The sequence below is a fragment of the Polyodon spathula genome, chromosome 44 (genome assembly GCF_017654505.1).
Source record: "Polyodon spathula isolate WHYD16114869_AA chromosome 44, ASM1765450v1, whole genome shotgun sequence".
Lineage (NCBI taxonomy): Eukaryota > Metazoa > Chordata > Actinopteri > Acipenseriformes > Polyodontidae > Polyodon > Polyodon spathula.
Window position 1 is genome coordinate 1,055,376 of NC_054577.1, and position 17,123 is coordinate 1,072,498.

The following is a 17,123-nucleotide window of genomic DNA, read 5'->3' on the forward strand; positions in this document are numbered from 1 at the left end:
TTGGAATATCACTGTTACATTATTAATTGAGAAGACCCCCTATTAAATTAGACCCTGCTTCTGTTATAGGGTTCTTTGATGGTGATTACCCTTCTAAAAGTCTACCATAGCAAAAGCATAGTGTAACAAAACAAAGCGAAAGCATGGGAAAACATAGGGAAGCACAGCAAGGTCTGGTAAAGCATAGGGAAGCATTGTAAAGCACAGGGAGGTCTGGTAAAGCATAGGGAAGCATTGTAAAGCACAGAGAGGTCTGGTAAAGCATAGGGAAGCATTGTAAAGCACAGAGAGGTCTGGTAAAGCATAGGGAAGCATTGTAAAGCACAGAGAGGTCTGGTAAAGCATAGGGAAGCATTGTAAAGCACAGAGAGGTCTGGTAAAGCATAGGGAAGCATTGTAAAGCACAGAGAGGTCTGGTAAAGCATAGGGAAGCATTGTAAAGCACAGAGAGGTCTGGTAAAGCATAGGGAAGCATTGTAAAGCACAGAGAGGTCTGGTAAAGCATTGGGAAGCATTGTAAAGCACAGAGAGGTCTGGTAAAGCATAGGGAAGCATTGTAAAGCACAGAGAGGTCTGGTAAAGCACAGGGAAGCATTGTAAAGCACAGAGAGGTCTGGTAAAGCATTGGGAAGCATTGTAAAGCACAGAGAGGTCTGGTAAAGCATAGGGAAGCATTGTAAAGCACAGAGAGGTCTGGTAAAGCATAGGGAAGCATTGTAAAGCACAGAAAGGTCTGGTAAAGCATAGGGAAGCATTGTAAAGCACAGAGAGGTCTGGTAAAGCATAGGGAAGCATTGTAAAGCACAGAGAGGTCTGGTAAAGCATAGGGAAGCATTGTAAAGCACAGAGAGGTCTGGTAAAGCATAGGGAAGCATTGTAAAGCACAGAGAGGTCTGGTAAAGCATAGGGAAGCATTGTAAAGCACAGAGAGGTCTGGTAAAGCATAGGTAAGCATTGTAAAGCACAGAGAGGTCTGGTAAAGCATAGGGGAGCATTGTAAAGCACAGAGAGGTCTGGTAAAGCATAGGGAAGCATTGTAAAGCACAGAGAGGTCTGGTAAAGCATAGGGAAGCAAATATATATAAACACACACACACACTGAGAGTAATACCTGCCCCCCCCCCCACACACAAATATATAAGACTTGTAGTCCAGACCTTCCTGATATAATTGATATTTTTTTAATGAATTACTCACATTGTTTTTATACATTTTGCTACACAGCAGTTCTTCCCATTAATAATTCTATATCTCTATCTATCTGTAAATCTCTATCAATATCCAGTATGAAGTGCCCGGCCTTGCCCAGGGGAAAGTCAGCATTTCATGCAGGATAAACCGGGGAACGGCACCCTCTCGTTTTTTAAACTTCCTGTTTATTTTTTGTTTTTTGTTCTTTATATTTTTTGGTTTTGTGGGTTTGTTTAGTTTGAGAAGCACGGTTACTGTAGTGATCCAGCGATGGGGTCACTAAACAAAGTACCCCTGGGGGGGGGGTCAGAATTCTGTTTCCAAACACTGCCTGGACCCTCCCCTGGGTGAAAGAGGAGCCGGGCGGGGTGTGGGTGCAGAAAGGAAAAGACAGACAGACAGACAGACACACTGTCTTCTTGATATATTAAGAGATACAGAATTTCAATCACACATCTAAACCCCTTCCCTGTTAATAAAAATAACTAGATCTTAACGACAAATATATATACACACCTTTTCAAAGTCCTAATAAATAAATATCATTTATGGAAAGTATTTTTTTATTTGATTTAATCTTGTAATACGGGCAGACAGACAGACGGACAGACGGACAGCCTCCAGGTTCCGAACACAGAACTGGTGCTGCGAGAAGATCCTCGGCCAGTTTCATCACAAATCCGACAGGGACGCTGGGAGAAGCGTGGAGGATCCGAGGAGACGTTTCAAGACGCTGGAGGAGGCTTCTGGTGGAAAAGTTAGTCGCTGCATTGATCAAGTTCAATAATAACATGTAGTTTCAGTGGCCTGTGCTCTCCTCCCCCCTTTCTCTCCCAGCGCAATGGTTCAGTCACAGGGGAGTGGTCTCTGGATCCCAGCCCCGGAGCGTACCACTGTGGAGGGAGGAGTGGGGTTTGGCCTTGGTGCTGCTCTGGGGCTGTGGTGGCCAGTCTGGGTCCTGCAGCAGCTCCTGTGCCAGGCGTTGGTACTTCGCTTTGGGGGCGTGGTTACCACGGCAACACAGGCACCGGCTGTACGATGAGGATGCATCTCCCAGCTCCAGCTGCAAAGACAAACTGTATTACCAAACTGTTTTACAATGCTTCCCTATGCTTTACCACACCTCTCTGTGCTTTACAATGCTTTCCTATGCTTTACCAGACCTCTCTGTTTTACAATGCTTCCCTATGCTTTACCAGACCTCTCTGTGCTTTACAATGCTTCCCTATGCTTTACCAGACCTCTCTGTGCTTTACAATGCTTCCCTATGCTTTACCAGACCTCTCTGTGCTTTACAATGCTTTCCTATGCTTTACCAGACCTCTATGTTTTACAATGCTTCCCTGTGCTTTACCAGACCTCTCTGTGTTTTACAATGCTTCCCTGTGCTTTACCAGACCTCTCTGTGCTTTACAATGCTTCCCTGTGCTTTACCAGACCTCTCTGTGCTTTACAATGCTTCCCTATGCTTTACCATACCTCTCTGTGCTTTACAATGCTTCCCTATGCTTTACCATACCTCTCTGTGCTTTACAATGCTTCCCTATGCTTTACCACTCCTCTCTGTGCTTTACAATGCTTCCCTATGCTTTACCACTCCTCTCTGTGCTTTACAATGCTTCCCTATGCTTTACCACACCTCTCTGTGCTTTACAATGCTTCCCTATGCTTTACCACACCTCTCTGTGCTTTACAATGCTTCCCTATGCTTTACCAGACCTCTCTGTGCTTTACAATGCTTCCCTATGCTTTACCAGACCTCTCTGTGCTTTACAATGCTTCCCTGTGCTTTACCAGACCTCTCTGTGCTTTACAATGCTTCCCTATGCTTTACCAGACCTCTCTGTGCTTTACAATGCTTCCCTATGCTTTACCACTCCTCTCTGTGCTTTACAATGCTTCCCTATGCTTTACCACTCCTCTCTGTGCTTTACAATGCTTCCCTGTGCTTTACCAGACCTCTCTGTGCTTTGGGGGTTGGGGTTGGGGGGGGACTCACTTGAGTGGAGTTGGGGTTCTTTGTGAATTCATGTTCTTTTTTAGCAGAGAAGAGTCTGACCCACAGCTGATCACAATCGATCACGCTCTGAGAGAGAGGGAGGGTATTAATATTAACACACGAGACATTGTATAAAAGCACAGCTCTGTGTGTGTGTGTGTGTGAGTCAGTGTGAGTGAGATTACTTAAGTAACTAGTAAGAATCCTTTTCACATTTCAGTATATAGTATAGTATAGTCTGGGCTGGTGTTGTATAGTCTGGGCTGGTGTTGTATAGTCTGGGCTGGTGTTGTATAGTCTAGGCTGGTGTTGTATAGTCTATGCTGGTGTTGTATAGTCTATGCTGGTGTTGTATAGTCTAGGCTGGTGTTGTATAGTCTGGGCTGGTGTTGTATAGTCTGGGCTGGTGTTGTATAGTCTGTGCTGGTGTTGTATAGTCTGGGCTGGTGTTGTATAGTCTATGCTGGTGTTGTATAGTCTGGGCTGGTGTTGTATAGTCTATGCTGGTGTTGTATAGTCTGCTGGTGTTGTATAGTCTGTGCTGGTGTTGTATAGTCTGTGCTGGTGTTGTATAGTCTGTGCTGGTGTTGTATAGTCTGTGCTGGTGTTGTATAGTCTGTGCTGGTGTTGTATAGTCTGTGCTGGTGTTGTATAGTCTGTGCTGGTGTTGTATAGTCTATGCTGGTGTTGTATAGTCTGGGCTGGTGTTGTATAGTCTGGGCTGGTGTTGTATAGTCTGGGCTGGTGTTGTATAGTCTATGCTGGTGTTGTATAGTCTAGGCTGGTGTTGTATAGTCTATGCTGGTGTTGTATCTATGGCTGGTGTTGTATAGTCTGCTGGTGTTGTATAGTCTAGGCTGGTGTTGTATAGTCTAGGCTGGTGTTGTAGTCTATGGTATCACCTCCAGTAAGAACGCCAGCAGGAGGTTGGCTGTGATGAGAAACAGCAGAGTGACTCTCCACTCAAAGGGAACGCACACCAGCTGGAGAGAGAGGGGAGAGGAAGGGAGGAGAGAGAGGGGAGAGGAAGGGAGGAGAGAGAGGGGAGAGGAAGAGGGGAGGAGAGAGGGGAGAGAGAGGGAGTTAACAATTAATTAAAGAAGGTGCAGCTTCAAAGACTGCTTTTTTTTACCCTTGTGTGTACAGAAAAGAGAGAGGACCATCGATCATGTTAATTAAGCTAATAAGAGGTAAGAGGATGGATTTTAAAGCCTGGGTTTACAGTTCATGTTCACACACACAGCCCCCTGCACTCTCTCCCCCCCCCCTCACTCACCATGAAGAACTCATGGACAGCCTGCAGGGGGTGGAACAGGATGAGCATCAGGAAGCTGTACACAGTGAGGACTGAGGCGAGGAACAGGCCTGCAATACAGGAGACTCACAGTGTGGGTGAGAGTTCTGTCTGTGTCTGTGTGTGTGTGTGTCAGTGTATCTCAGTGCCTGTGTGTGTCTATGTGTCACAGTGTCTCTGTCTCAGTGTGTGTGTCTCTCTGTGTCTCTGTCTCTGTGTGTGTCTGTGTCTGTCTCTCAGTATCATGGAGACTCACAGTTGGTGTAGATGGGCTGTCGGAAGGGCCTCCCCTTTGAGAAGACGAGGGCCGCTGTCAGGTACTGGCAGGAGGAGATGAAGAACAGCGTCGTGTTCTCAAAGTTCCTCACGTTGTGCTCGTCAGGCTCCTCCCCTTCCTGCCCTGTCCCATTGTGATGCGCCGCAGAGGAGGAGGAGGAATTCTCGCCCGGCCAATCACCAGCCAGGCTGCCGTTCAGGGGGGCGGGGTTACAGGCACTGAGAGGGGCAGAGTCAGGGGGAAAGGGAGGAGGAGTGAAGGAGAGGCGGAAGAGAGGGGAGAAAGGGAGCGAGGGGGAAGATAGAGGGGAGCGGGAGAGAGCGAGAGGGAGATAGGAGGAAGAGAGGGAAGATAGAGGGGAGAAGAGGAAGAGAGAAGATAGAGGCGAGAGAGGGAGAGAGCGAGAGGGAGAGAGGAGGAAGATGGTAAGGGGGAAGATAGAGAGGGGAGAGAGGGTTAATTAACTGATCCACAATCAATCATATCTTGTTGACTCATGACAGACCCTCAGAGAGCTAACCCTTCTATACTCACTCCATGCCTGGCTCCCATTGGCTGTACCAGGGCTGGCTCCTGACCAATAGGAAAGCCCCGACCTGGAAGCCCAGGGTGAGTAGGATCTGCGTTGCCACGGAGACAAGGAGCTGGGCGGAGATGAGGCTGGACGGTGGCCTCTGAGGGACAAGTTCCTTCCAGGAAGTGTTCAAACTCACTGCAGCGAGAGTGAGGGGAGAGAAGAGAAGAGAGAGAGAGAGAGAGAGAGAGAGAGAGAGAGAGAGAGAGAGAGAGAGAGAGCAGGATTGAATGTAACTGCACTGATGGGACTATCAGCTTTTCTATTGCTTGTACAGAGTCATGCGAATTTAAATATGATAGAATTTACAAAGAATTGAACTGAAATGCTTTGCATGGGCTTGTACTGAATTAGCTTGTATTGCAGTGTACAGTACTGTACTGTATTGCAGTGTACTTTACTGTACTGTATTGCAGTGTATTCCATTGTATTGCAGTGTACTGTGCTGTACTGTATTGCAGTGTACTTTACTGTACTGTATTGCAGTGTATTCCATTGTATTGCAGTGTACTGTGCTGTACTGTATTGCAGTGTACAGTACTGTATTGCAGTGTATTCCATTGTATTGCAGTGTACTGTGCTGTACTGTATTGCAGTGTACTTTACTGTACTGTATTGCAGTGTATTCCATTGTATTGCAGTGTACTGTGCTGTACTGTATTGCAGTGTACAGTACTGTATTGCAGTGTATTCCATTGTATTGCAGTGTACTGTGCTGTACTGTATTGCAGTGTACTTTACTGTACTGTATTGCAGTGTATTCCATTGTATTGCAGTGTACTGTGCTGTACTGTATTGCAGTGTACAGTACTGTACTGTATTGCAGTGTATTCCATTGTATTGCAGTGTACTGTGCTGTACTGTATTGCAGTGTACTTTACTGTAGTGTATTGCAGTGCGGTGTATCGCAGTGTATTGCAGTGCGGTGTATCGCGGTGTATTGCAGTGCATTGTATTGTAATGCACTGTACTGTATTGCAGTGCGGTGTAGTGCAGTGTATTGCAGTGCACTGCGCTGTACTGTATTGCAGTGTGGTGTGTTGCAGTGCAGTGTGTCGCAGTGCAGTGTGTTGCAGTGCAGCGAGTCGCGGTGTATTGCAGTGCAGTGTATTGTACCGCACTGTGCTGTACTGTGTTGCAGTGCGGTGTATTGCAGTGCAGTGTATTGTACCGCACTGTGCTGTACTGTGTTGCAGTGCGGTGTATTGCAGTGCAGTGTATTGTACCGCACTGCGCTGTACTGTGTTGCAGTGCGGTGTATTGCAGTGCAGTGTATTGTACCGCACTGCGCTGTACTGTGTTGCAGTGCGGTGTATTGCAGTGCAGTGTATTGTACCGCACTGTGCTGTACTGTGTTGCAGTGCGGTGTATTGCAGTGCAGTGTATTGTACCGCACTGTGCTGTACTGTGTTGCAGTGCGGTGTATTGCAGTGCAGTGTATTAGAACATAAGAACATAAGAACATAAGAAAGTTTACAAACGAGAGGAGGCCATTCGGCCCATCTTGCTCGTTTGGTTGTTAGTAGCTTATTGATCCCAAAATCTCATCAAGCAGCTTCTTGAAGGATCCCAGGGTGTCAGCTTCAACAACATTACTGGGGAGTTGATTCCAGACCCTCACAATTCTCTGTGTAAAAAAGTGTCTCCTATTTTCTGTTCTGAATGCCCCTTTTTCTAAACTCCATTTGTGACCCCTGGTCCTTGTTTCTTTTTTCAGGCTGAAAAAGTCCCTTGCGTCGACACTGTCAATACCTTTTAGAATTTTGAATGCTTGAATTAGGTCGCCACGTAGTCTTCTTTGTTCAAGACTGAACAGATTCAATTCTTTTAGCCTGTCTGCATATGACATGCCTTTTAAGCCCGGAATAATTCTGGTCGCTCTTCTTTGCACTCTTTCTAGAGCAGCAATATCTTTTTTATAGCGAGGTGACCAGAACTGCACACAATATTCAAGATGAGGTCTTACAAGTGCATTGTACAGTTTTAACATTACTTCCCTTGATTTAAATTCAACACTTTTCACAATGTATCCGAGTATCTTGTTAGCCTTTTTTATAGCTTCCCCACATTGCCTAGATGAAGACATTTCTGAGTCAACAAAAACTCCTAGGTCTTTTTCATAGATTCCTTTTCCAATTTCAATATCTCCCATATGATATTTATAATGTACATTTTTATTTCCTGCGTGCAGTACCTTACACTTTTCTCTATTAAATGTCATTTGCCATGTATCTGCCCAGTTCTGAATCTTGTCTAGATCATTTTGAATGACCTTTGCTGCTGCAACAGTGTTTGCCACTCCTCCTACTTTTGTGTCGTCTGCAAATTTAACAAGTTTGCTTACTATACCAGAATCTAAATCATTAATGTAGATTAGGAATAGCAGAGGACCTAATACTGATCCCTGTGGTACACCGCTGGTTACCACACTCCATTCTGAGGTTTTTCCTCTAATCAGTACTTTCTGTTTTCTACATGTTAACCACTCCCTAATCCATGTACATGTGTTTCCTTGAATCCCAACTGCGTTCAGTTTGAGAATTAATCTTTTGTGCGGGACTTTGTCAAAAGCTTTCTGGAAATCTAAATAAACCATGTCATATGCTTTGCAATTATCCATTATCGATGTTGCATCCTCAAAAAAATCAAGCAAGTTAGTTAGGCACGATCTCCCTTTCCTAAAACCATGTTGACTGTCTCCCAGTACTCTGTTACCATATAGGTAATTTTCCATTTTGGATCTTATTATAGTTTCCATAAGTTTGCATATAATAGAAGTCAGGCTTACTGGTCTGTAGTTACCTGGTTCAGTTTTGTTTCCCTTTTTGTGGATCGGTATTACGTTTGCAATTTTCCAGTCTGTCGGTACCACCCCTGTGTCAAGAGACTGCTGCATGATCTTGGTTAGCGGTTTGTAAATTACTTCTTTCATTTCTTTGAGTACTACTGGGAGGATCTCATCCGGCCCAGGGGATTTGTTTATTTTAAGAGCTCCTAGTCCCTTTAACACTTCTGCCTCAGTTATGCTAAAGTTATTTAAAACTGGATAGGAACTGGATGACATGTGGGGCATGTTGTCAGTATCTTCCTTTGTAAAAACTTGTGAAAAGTAATCATTTAACATATTTGCTATTTTTTTTTCTTCCTCTACGATTTTGCCATTTGTATCTCTTAAACATTTAATCTCCTCTTTGAATGTTCTCTTGCTGTTGTAATATTGGAAAAACATTTTGGAATTGGTTTTAGCTCCCTTAGCAATGTTCATTTCTATTTCTCTCTTGGCCTTTCTAACTTCCTTTTTGACTTGCATTTGCAGTTCTGTGTACTCTTTCTGTGTACTTTCTTTTTGGTCCTTTTTTAATGCTCTGTAAAGTGCCTTTTTTCGCTGAATATTTTTTTTAATTGATCTATTAAACCATTTTGGCAATTTAGTTTTACATTTAGATTTGTCTACTTTAGGGATATAATTGTTTTGCGCCTCTAGTACTACATTTTTGAAGAACAACCATCCTTCTTCTGTGGGTGTTTTCTCTATTTTACTCCAATCTACTTCTGTTAGTCTCTGTTTCATGCCTTCATAGTTTGCTTTTCTAAAATTGTAAACCTTAGCTTTAGTCTTTACTTTTGAGGATTTAAAAAACACTTCAAATGAGACCATGTTGTGGTCTGAGTTTGCCAGTGGTTCTCTGACCTCTGTTTTAGTTATTCTATCTTCGTTATTTGAAAAGACTAAATCAAGGCATGCCTCCCCTCTAGTGGGTGCCTTGACAAATTGTGTTAGGAAGCAGTCATTTGTCATTTCCACCATTTCTATTTCGTCCTTCGCGCTACCCACCGGGTTTTCCCATTTTATTTGGGGGAAGTTGAAATCCCCCATTAGTATGGCTTCTCCTTTGCTACACACATTTCTAATGTCATTGTATAACAGATTATTGTGCTCACCGTCTGAATCTGGCGGTCTGTAGCATGCTCCTATTATTATGCCTTTTGAATTTTTGTCTGTTATTCTGACCCATATTGATTCGGCTTTATTTTCTTTGTCCAGGTTTAACACCTGGGCTTCAAGACTGTTTCTTATGTATAGCGCTACCCCTCCTCCTCGTCTGTCCTGCCTGTCTTTCCTATACAGTGTATACCCACAAATATTATATTCGTCCCCATCACTCTCAGATAACCACGTTTCTGTAACACCTATCACATCATAGTTACCTGTTAGTGCAGTAGCTTCAAGTTCTAGAATTTTTTTTCTGATACTTCTAGCATTTAGATAAATACATTTAATGGTTGTCTTACCTGAGTTGTTGTTCTTGTTTTGATGCGGTCTCCCTTCTGTTTTTTTGTTGATTTCTCCCCCCTTCCTTTCTAGTTTAAATGCTTCCGAACCTGCTGGAAGGATCTTTTCTCCAAGTAGACTAGTTCCCTTGTTATTTAAATGCAGTCCATCCCGTCTATACAGATAGTCCTCGTTGTAGAAAGTGGTCCAATGATCAAGATAGGTGAAGCCTTCCCGTGTGCACCACGTCTTCAACCATTGGTTTTGATTTATTATTTCCAGCTGTCCATATGGTCCTTTGCAAGGTGCGGGTAGTATACCAGAAAATACCACAGTTTTGGTTTTCTCTTTTAATTTCCTTCCTAGCTCTCTGAATTTGTTTTGCAGGGATTTTGGTCTGTCTCTTCCAATGTTGTTTGTACCGATGTGGACGACTACTACCGGGTCGTCTCCTGTTCGTTCTAGGAGCCTGTCCACGTTTTCAGTGATGTGCTTGACCGAGGCTCCCGGAAGGCAGCACACTGTTGTAGTAAGGGGGTCCAAACTGCGAACTGAACTTGCTGTGTTTCTCAATATGGAGTCCCCAACAATCATGACCTCCCTTCTTTTTGCTGTCTGGTCACCACTGTCAATGGGGTCCTGGATGTTGTTCCTTTCATTCTCTTGTTGTTGGTTCTGCTCATCACAATTCTGAAGTGACTCAAATCTGTTGGTTGTTTTGATTTCTGGTGGTTGTGTTTGACGAAGTTTCTTTTTTTCCCTGCTTCTGCCTACCTGAACCCAGCTGTTCTGACCTTCTATCTCCCTGGTGGCTTTCAGTCTGTTAGGGGTGATGCAGACTTCCATGAATTGTGGGTGTGCCAGTTCCTCAAGATCTTGTTGCTGTCTCACTTCTTCCAGCTCCATTTCTAGCATGCTTACTAGTTTATGCAAATCCTGGATCGCGCGGCACTTTACGCACACTTGGTTTAGCTCCGCTGGGTTTTCTCGGATTTCCCACATCAAGCAGGTGTCACAGATTACTGGCTTGAAGACCATGTTGAGGGTTTTTTTTTTTTTTTTTTTTGAAGTTTAGTTTCTTCTGCAGCCGTCAACCTGCTTTCCAACTGCTTCGAAACTGCTCTGTACTTTTCCACGCTGTACTTCTCCCACTTGCTGTCGCTTCCACTCGCTGTCGCTGTGTTGCAGTGCGGTGTATTGCAGTGCAGTGCAGTGTATTGTACCGCACTGCGCTGTACTGTGTTGCAGTGCGGTGTATTGCAGTGCAGTGTATTGTACCGCACTGCGCTGTACTGTGTTGCAGTGCGGTGTATTGCAGTGCAGTGTATTGTACCGCACTGCGCTGTGCTGTGTTGCAGTGCGGTGTATTGCAGTGCAGTGTATTGTACCGCACTGCGCTGTACTGTGTTGCAGTGCGGTGTATTGAGAGGACTCTTTACTCACTGGTAAAGGCTGCAGACATGATGATCACCACGTCAATGAAGAGATACTGAACATCTCCCAGATTACTGAGGATCTGAACAACAAACAACAAGAACAGATACAGCTCAAACTCCTATTAATAATAATAATAATAATAATAATAATAATAATAATAATAATGACGAGAGTCACGTCAGGTCTCCGGCACTCACAGAGTACAGCAGTAGCACACTCAGGTACTGGATGATGCTGTACAGAGCCATGAACTTGAACACACAGAACGAAGTGACCAGCGCAGCCCGGCCCTCCCTGAGAGAGACAAAAAGAGAGAGAGGAGGGGGTCAGTGACAGGACCAGGGGGCTCCCAGGGACTGCAGGGAGAGTTCTGGGGGTCAGTGACAGGACCAGGGGGCTCCCAGGGAGCGCAGGGAGAGTTCTGGGGGTCAGTGACAGGACCAGGGGGCTCCCAGGGACCGCAGGGAGAGTTCTGGGGGTCAGTGACAGGACCAGGGGGCTCCCAGGGACTGCAGGGAGAGTTCTGGGGGTCAGTGACAGGACCAGGGGGCTCCCAGGGAGCGCAGGGAGAGTTCTGGGGGTCAGTGACAGGACCAGGGGGCTCCCAGGGAGCGCAGGGAGAGTTCTGGGGGTCAGTGACAGGACCAGGGGGCTCCCAGGGAGCGCAGGGAGAGTTCTGGGGGTCAGTGACAGGACCAGGGGGCTCCCAGGGAGCGCAGGGAGAGTTCTGGGGGTCAGTGACAGGACCAGGGGGCTCCCAGGGAGCGCAAGGAGAGTTCTGGGGGTCAGTGAGAGGACCAGGGGGCTCCCAGGGAGCGCAGGGAGAGTTCTGGGGGTCAGTGAGAGGACCAGGGGGCTCCCAGGGAGCGCAAGGAGAGTTCTGGGGGTCAGTGAGAGGACCAGGGGGCTCCCAGGGAGCGCAAGGAGAGTTCTGGGGGTCAGTGACAGAACCAGGGGGCTCCCAGGGAGCGCAGGGAGAGTTCTGGGGGTCAGTGAGAGGACCAGGGGGCTCCCAGGGAGCGCAGGGAGAGTTCTGCTGTACCTGATGAGGTGGGGAATGCAGGAGATGTCGGGGGTCCTGGAGGTGAAGGGGGAGGCGATGGAGGCTTCGAGCTCCGAGAGGGAGATTCCTGCATGAGCACGCTTCAGAGCCTGAGGGGAGGGAGAGAGAGAGCGAGCAAGAGAGTCAGACAGATACAGAGACAGACACACACACGCACACACACACAAACATAAGAGACAGAGAGACGCACACACACACACACACACACAGCGGGTTTGAGCACGCTTCAGAATGAGGGGAGAGAGACAGACAGATACAGAGAATCAGACAGATACAGAGAGAGACACACAGAGTCAGACAGACAGACAGTCAGACAGATAAAGAGAGACAGAGTCAGCCAGACAGAGAGAGAGACACAGTCAGACAGACACAGAGTGAGAGTCAGACAGCTACAGAGAGAGAGAGAGAGAGAGACACAGTCAGACAGATATAGAGAGAGTCAGACAGATACGGAGACACACACACATACACACACACAGAGAGGGTTTTCCTCTGCCTCACCCCGCAGTCGTTGGCTCCATCCCCACACATGCCCACGTAGTAGCTGTGATGAGAGGAGAGGGGAGGGGAGGGGGAGAGGGGAGAATGTCTTTACCAAGTTTCATCACAATCAGACAAGCATGCGAGTAGCGTGCGAGTAGCGTGATACTCACTCCACTTTCTGCAGCGACTCCACCAGCTGTGTCTTCTGATCAGGAGCCATGCGAGCAAATACTGTACCACAGAGCAACAACTGAGAGAGAGAGAGAGAGGAGAGCGAGAGGGAGGGAGAGAGGGAGAGAGGACACAACTACTGAAACTACAGAAAGAACCCAGATTAACGTAAAAAAACAGAGACAGCTGAGAATTTATCTAAATCTACAATTGCACTGACCTTGGGCAGCAGGTCTGGGAAGTGGTCGCTAATGACAGAGAAGGATTTCCCGCTCATTGCAAAGTGATAGCTGGAGCCCTCCCCCTCGCCCTCCCCTTCCACAATCACACTCTGAGAGAGAGAGAGAAGGAGAGAGAGAGGGAGAGAGACCAGTTTATAACAAGCTGGACTTTCATAATAATCATCATCATCATAATAATAAATTATGAAACTGACCATTCTTAATGAAGATGCACCAGAGTATCTTGTCTGAAGTTTGTTGTAATATTTTGTACTGTATTAAAACTCAGTTATCAACTCTCCCTCCCTTCTCACACGCCTCTGATTCCCCCCTCTCTCCTCTTCCTCCTCCTCTCCTCTCAATTCAATAAGCGTCATTCGCATGACATGAATAAACACGTTTTGCCAAATTACAATGTATAAGAAAAAAAAACAAACAGACAGGCAAACAGAAAGGCAGACAGACAGGTAGACAGGCAAACAGACAGGCAGACACACAGGCAGGCAGACAGACAGACAGACAGGCAGACAGGCAGGCAGGCAGGCAGACAGACAGGCAGACACACAGGCAGACACAGACAGGCAGGCAGGCAGGCAGACAGACAGACAGACAGACGGGTAGACAGGCAGGCAGACAGAGAGAGACAGGCAGAATGTATAAATATGAAAATGAAGAGATATTTTCAGTGCAGGTCATTTTTTTCTGGTAGACTGTGGCAGGCAGTCATGTATTCTGCAGCTAGTCCACAAGCTGACCCCACCTCTCCTAAAAATATCTGATATTTGTCTGTGTGTGTGTGTGGTGTGTCTCACAGCACTGCTCACACGCTCTCCTCTCTCTGCAGTGTGAAGTGCAGCTCTGTGTGTGTGTGTGTGTGTGTGTGTGTGTGTGTGTGTGTGTGTGTGTGTGTGTGTGTGTGTGGGTGTGTGTGTGTGTGTGGGGTTTGGAGTTGCGCGACGTTTACCGCGAGAGTGAGAGAGACGTCACTCTTCACGTGAGACGACGTCGTGCAGCTCTGTGTGTGTGTGTGTGTGTGTGGTGTGTCTCACAGCGCTGCTCACACGCTCTCCTCTCTCTGCAGTGTGAAGTGCAGCTCTGTGTGTGTGTGTGTGTGTGTGTGGTGTGACTCACAGCGCTGCTCACACGCTCTCCTCTCTCTGCAGTGTGAAGTGCAGCTCTGTGTGTGTGTGTGTGTGTGTGTGGTGTGTGTGTGTGTGTGTCTCACAGCGCTGCTCACACGCTCTCCTCTCTCTGCAGTCTGTGTGTGTGTGTGTGTGTGTGTGTGTGTGTGTGTGTGGGTGTGCTCTCCTCTCTCTGCAGTGTGGTGTGCAGCTCACTCACAGCGCTGCTCACACGCTCTCCTCTCTCTGCAGTGTGAAGTGCAGCTCTGTGTGTGTGTGTGTGTGTGTGGTGTGACTCACAGCGCTGCTCACACGCTCTCCTCTCTCTGCAGTGTGAAGTGCAGCTCTGTGTGTGTGTGTGTGTGTGTGTGGTGTGACTCACAGCGCTCTGTGTTGTGTGTGTGTGTGTGTGTGGTGTGACTCACAGCGCTGCTCACACGCTCTCCTCTCTCTGCAGTGTGAAGTGCAGCTCTGTGTGTGTGTGTGTGTGTGTGTGTGGTGTGCGCAGTCTCGCGACGAGTGTGCGAGAGGAGAGAGCGTCAGACTCACCGCTCGGTGTGCAGCACCGTGACGTCGAGACACACACACCCCACACACACCACACCCACCACACACAGTGTCACGACGGTGCTGAGTAGTGTGAGAGGAGAGAGACCTCTCTGCAGTGTGAAGTGCAGCTCTGTGTGTGTGTGTGTGTGTGTGTGGTGTGACTCACAGCGCTGCTCACACGCTCTCCTCTCTCTGCAGTGTGAAGTGCAGCTCTGTGTGTGTGTGTGTGTGTGTGTGTGGTGTGTGTGTGTGACCCACACACTGTCTTAACTGAGTGCGCGTGAGTGCCAGAGGAGAGAGACAGTCACACTTCACGTCGAGTGTGTGTGTGTGTGTGTGTGTGTGTGTGTGTGTGTGTGTGGTGTGACTCACACGCGCTGACACACGCTCTCCTCTCTCTGTATCAGGTATGTGTTTTCCAGGGCGGTGGCTATTCTAGATATCACTGATTAAAGCAGCTGTTCTGATGCTCTGTGATGCAGGTTCTCCCCACAGAGCTTCCCCATCATCTTTCTATTTGAGTAGCTCTCCTGGCTCTTCAGGGTTTGAACTGGTAGGAGAGAAGGAGTTGCTTTGGTTCTCCGACTCACCTCCTTCTTCCTCTCCTCTCTCCCTCCCCTCTCACCTCCTCCCCCTTCTCTCCTCTCCCTCTCTCTCTCCTCTCCCTCTCTCTCTCACCTCCTCCCCCTCTCCTCTCTCCTCTCTCCTCTCTCTCCTCTCTCCTCTCACCTCCTCCCCCTCTCCTCTCCTCTCCCTCTCCTCTCACCTCCTCCCCCTCTCTCTCTCTCCTCTCCCTCTCTCTCTCCCTCTCCTCTCCCCTCCTCTCCCTTCTCTCCTCTCCCTCACTCTCCTCTCCCTCTCCCCTCTCTCTCCCCCTCTCTCTCTCTCTCCTCTCCTCTCCCTCTCCCTCTCCTCTCCTGCTCTCCCCTCCTCTCTCCTCCTCCCTCCTCTCCTCCCCCCTCTCTCTCCTCTCCCTCTCCTCTCCTCTCACCTCCTCCCCCTTCTTCTCTCCTCTCCCTCTCTCTCTCTCATCTGCACCCCCTCTCCTCTCCTCTCCCTCTCCTCTCCTCTCCTCTCACCTCCTCCCCTTCTCCTCTCCTCTCCCTTCCTCTCTCCCTCTCCTCTCACCTCCTCCCCCCTCTTCTCTCCGTGGATCCAGTGGATGGTGGCTGGCTGTCCCTCACGGGGGGGCGTGGCCTCAGTGATGATCACCCTGCCCTGAGGGGGGACCATCCCACACTCCATCGCCACGGAGACGGCAGTGAGCATGCTGTCACCTGGGAGGAGGGAGGGGGAGCGAGAGGGAGGGAGAGAGACAGAGAGCGGGAAAGAGACAGAGGGGAGAGGGGGAGAGAGAGGGAGAGATATTGTTTCTTTACCAGCATTCAGCTTTACATCCCTATCACTGCTTCTCTATTTGTTTTTATTTTAGTGAGCAGTTATTATTATTATTAGTACTATTATTAGTAGTAGTTTTTTTATTTACCCCGCCCCTTTTATTTTGGAATGTCCAATCGTGTTTCTTCTCCTCACTGCAGTGAGTCTCCGCAGAGCACGGATGTTCTAAGGGCGCGCAAACCTCCTCAAATCCCACGAGTCTGAAGCCAGAATCGTTTTTATGCATGTGGTTTTGTTACCTGTGACCATGACAGTGCGGATCCCGGCTCTGCGCAGCGCTGCCAGGACCGGCAGGGTCTGTGGCTTCAGCTTGTTCTGCAGCAGCACGAGCCCCAGGAAGTCCATGCCGCTCTCCACCGCCTCCCGGCCGCAGCTCTGCACGCGGTGCCACATGAAACGGCTGGCCAGCCGCTGGTGAGCCAAGGCGATCACACGGAGGCCCCGCCGAGTGTAGCTATCCAGCACCTCCGAGAAATCAGCCGGGACTGAGAGAGGGGGCGGGGGGGGGACACATTGTGAATGCGTTCAGTGTGTCTCTCTGCCAGCATGTCTCACCTGTCTCTCTCTTGCACGGTCGGGACGCTGTCTCAGTTTGTGTGCGTCTCAGTGAGTGTGTCTCAGTGTCTCACCTGTCTCTCTCTTGCACAGTCGGGACACTGTCTCTGGCGCCCCCTTCATGTAGGCGTGGAGCCGCTTCTCCCCCAGCCTTCTAGTCACGACACTCGCCCTCTGCAGAGCCGAGGAGAAGGGGAACTGAACGAGAATACCCAGCTCAAACCTGCCCTGAGAGAGGAGAGGAGGAACTGAGAGAGAATACCCAGCTCAAACCTGCCCTGAGAGAGGAGAGGAGGAACTGAGAGAGAATACCCAGCTCAAACCTGCCCTGAGAGAGAGGAGAGGAGGAACTGAGAGAGAATACCCAGCTCAAACCTGCCCTGAGAGAGGAGAGGAGGAACTGAGAGAGAATACTCAGCTCAAACCTGCCCTGAGAGAGGAGAGGAGGAACTGAGAGAGAATACCCAGCTCAAACCTGCCCTGAGAGAGGAGAGGAGGAACTGAGAGAGAATACTCA

At 48.2% G+C, this 17,123-nt stretch overlaps 1 protein-coding gene across 1 annotated transcript; it reads right to left on the bottom strand.

Moving 5' to 3' along the window:
- Positions 1–1,206: 1,206 nt before the first annotated feature.
- Positions 1,207–16,870, bottom strand: LOC121305570 (probable cation-transporting ATPase 13A3). Its single transcript, XM_041237238.1, has 15 exons — positions 16,681–16,870; positions 16,291–16,536; positions 15,782–15,930; positions 12,983–13,093; positions 12,762–12,841; positions 12,610–12,652; positions 12,088–12,197; positions 11,243–11,339; positions 11,052–11,124; positions 5,296–5,473; positions 4,741–4,979; positions 4,467–4,555; positions 4,093–4,173; positions 3,191–3,277; positions 1,207–2,254 (listed from the first exon to the last, which is right to left on the bottom strand). The coding sequence occupies exons 1-15, from the start codon at positions 16,727–16,729 to the stop codon at positions 2,042–2,044; spliced, it is 1,845 nt and encodes a 614-aa protein (XP_041093172.1). The 5' UTR covers positions 16,730–16,870; the 3' UTR covers positions 1,207–2,041.
- Between the last annotated feature and the right edge of the window lie 253 nt (positions 16,871–17,123).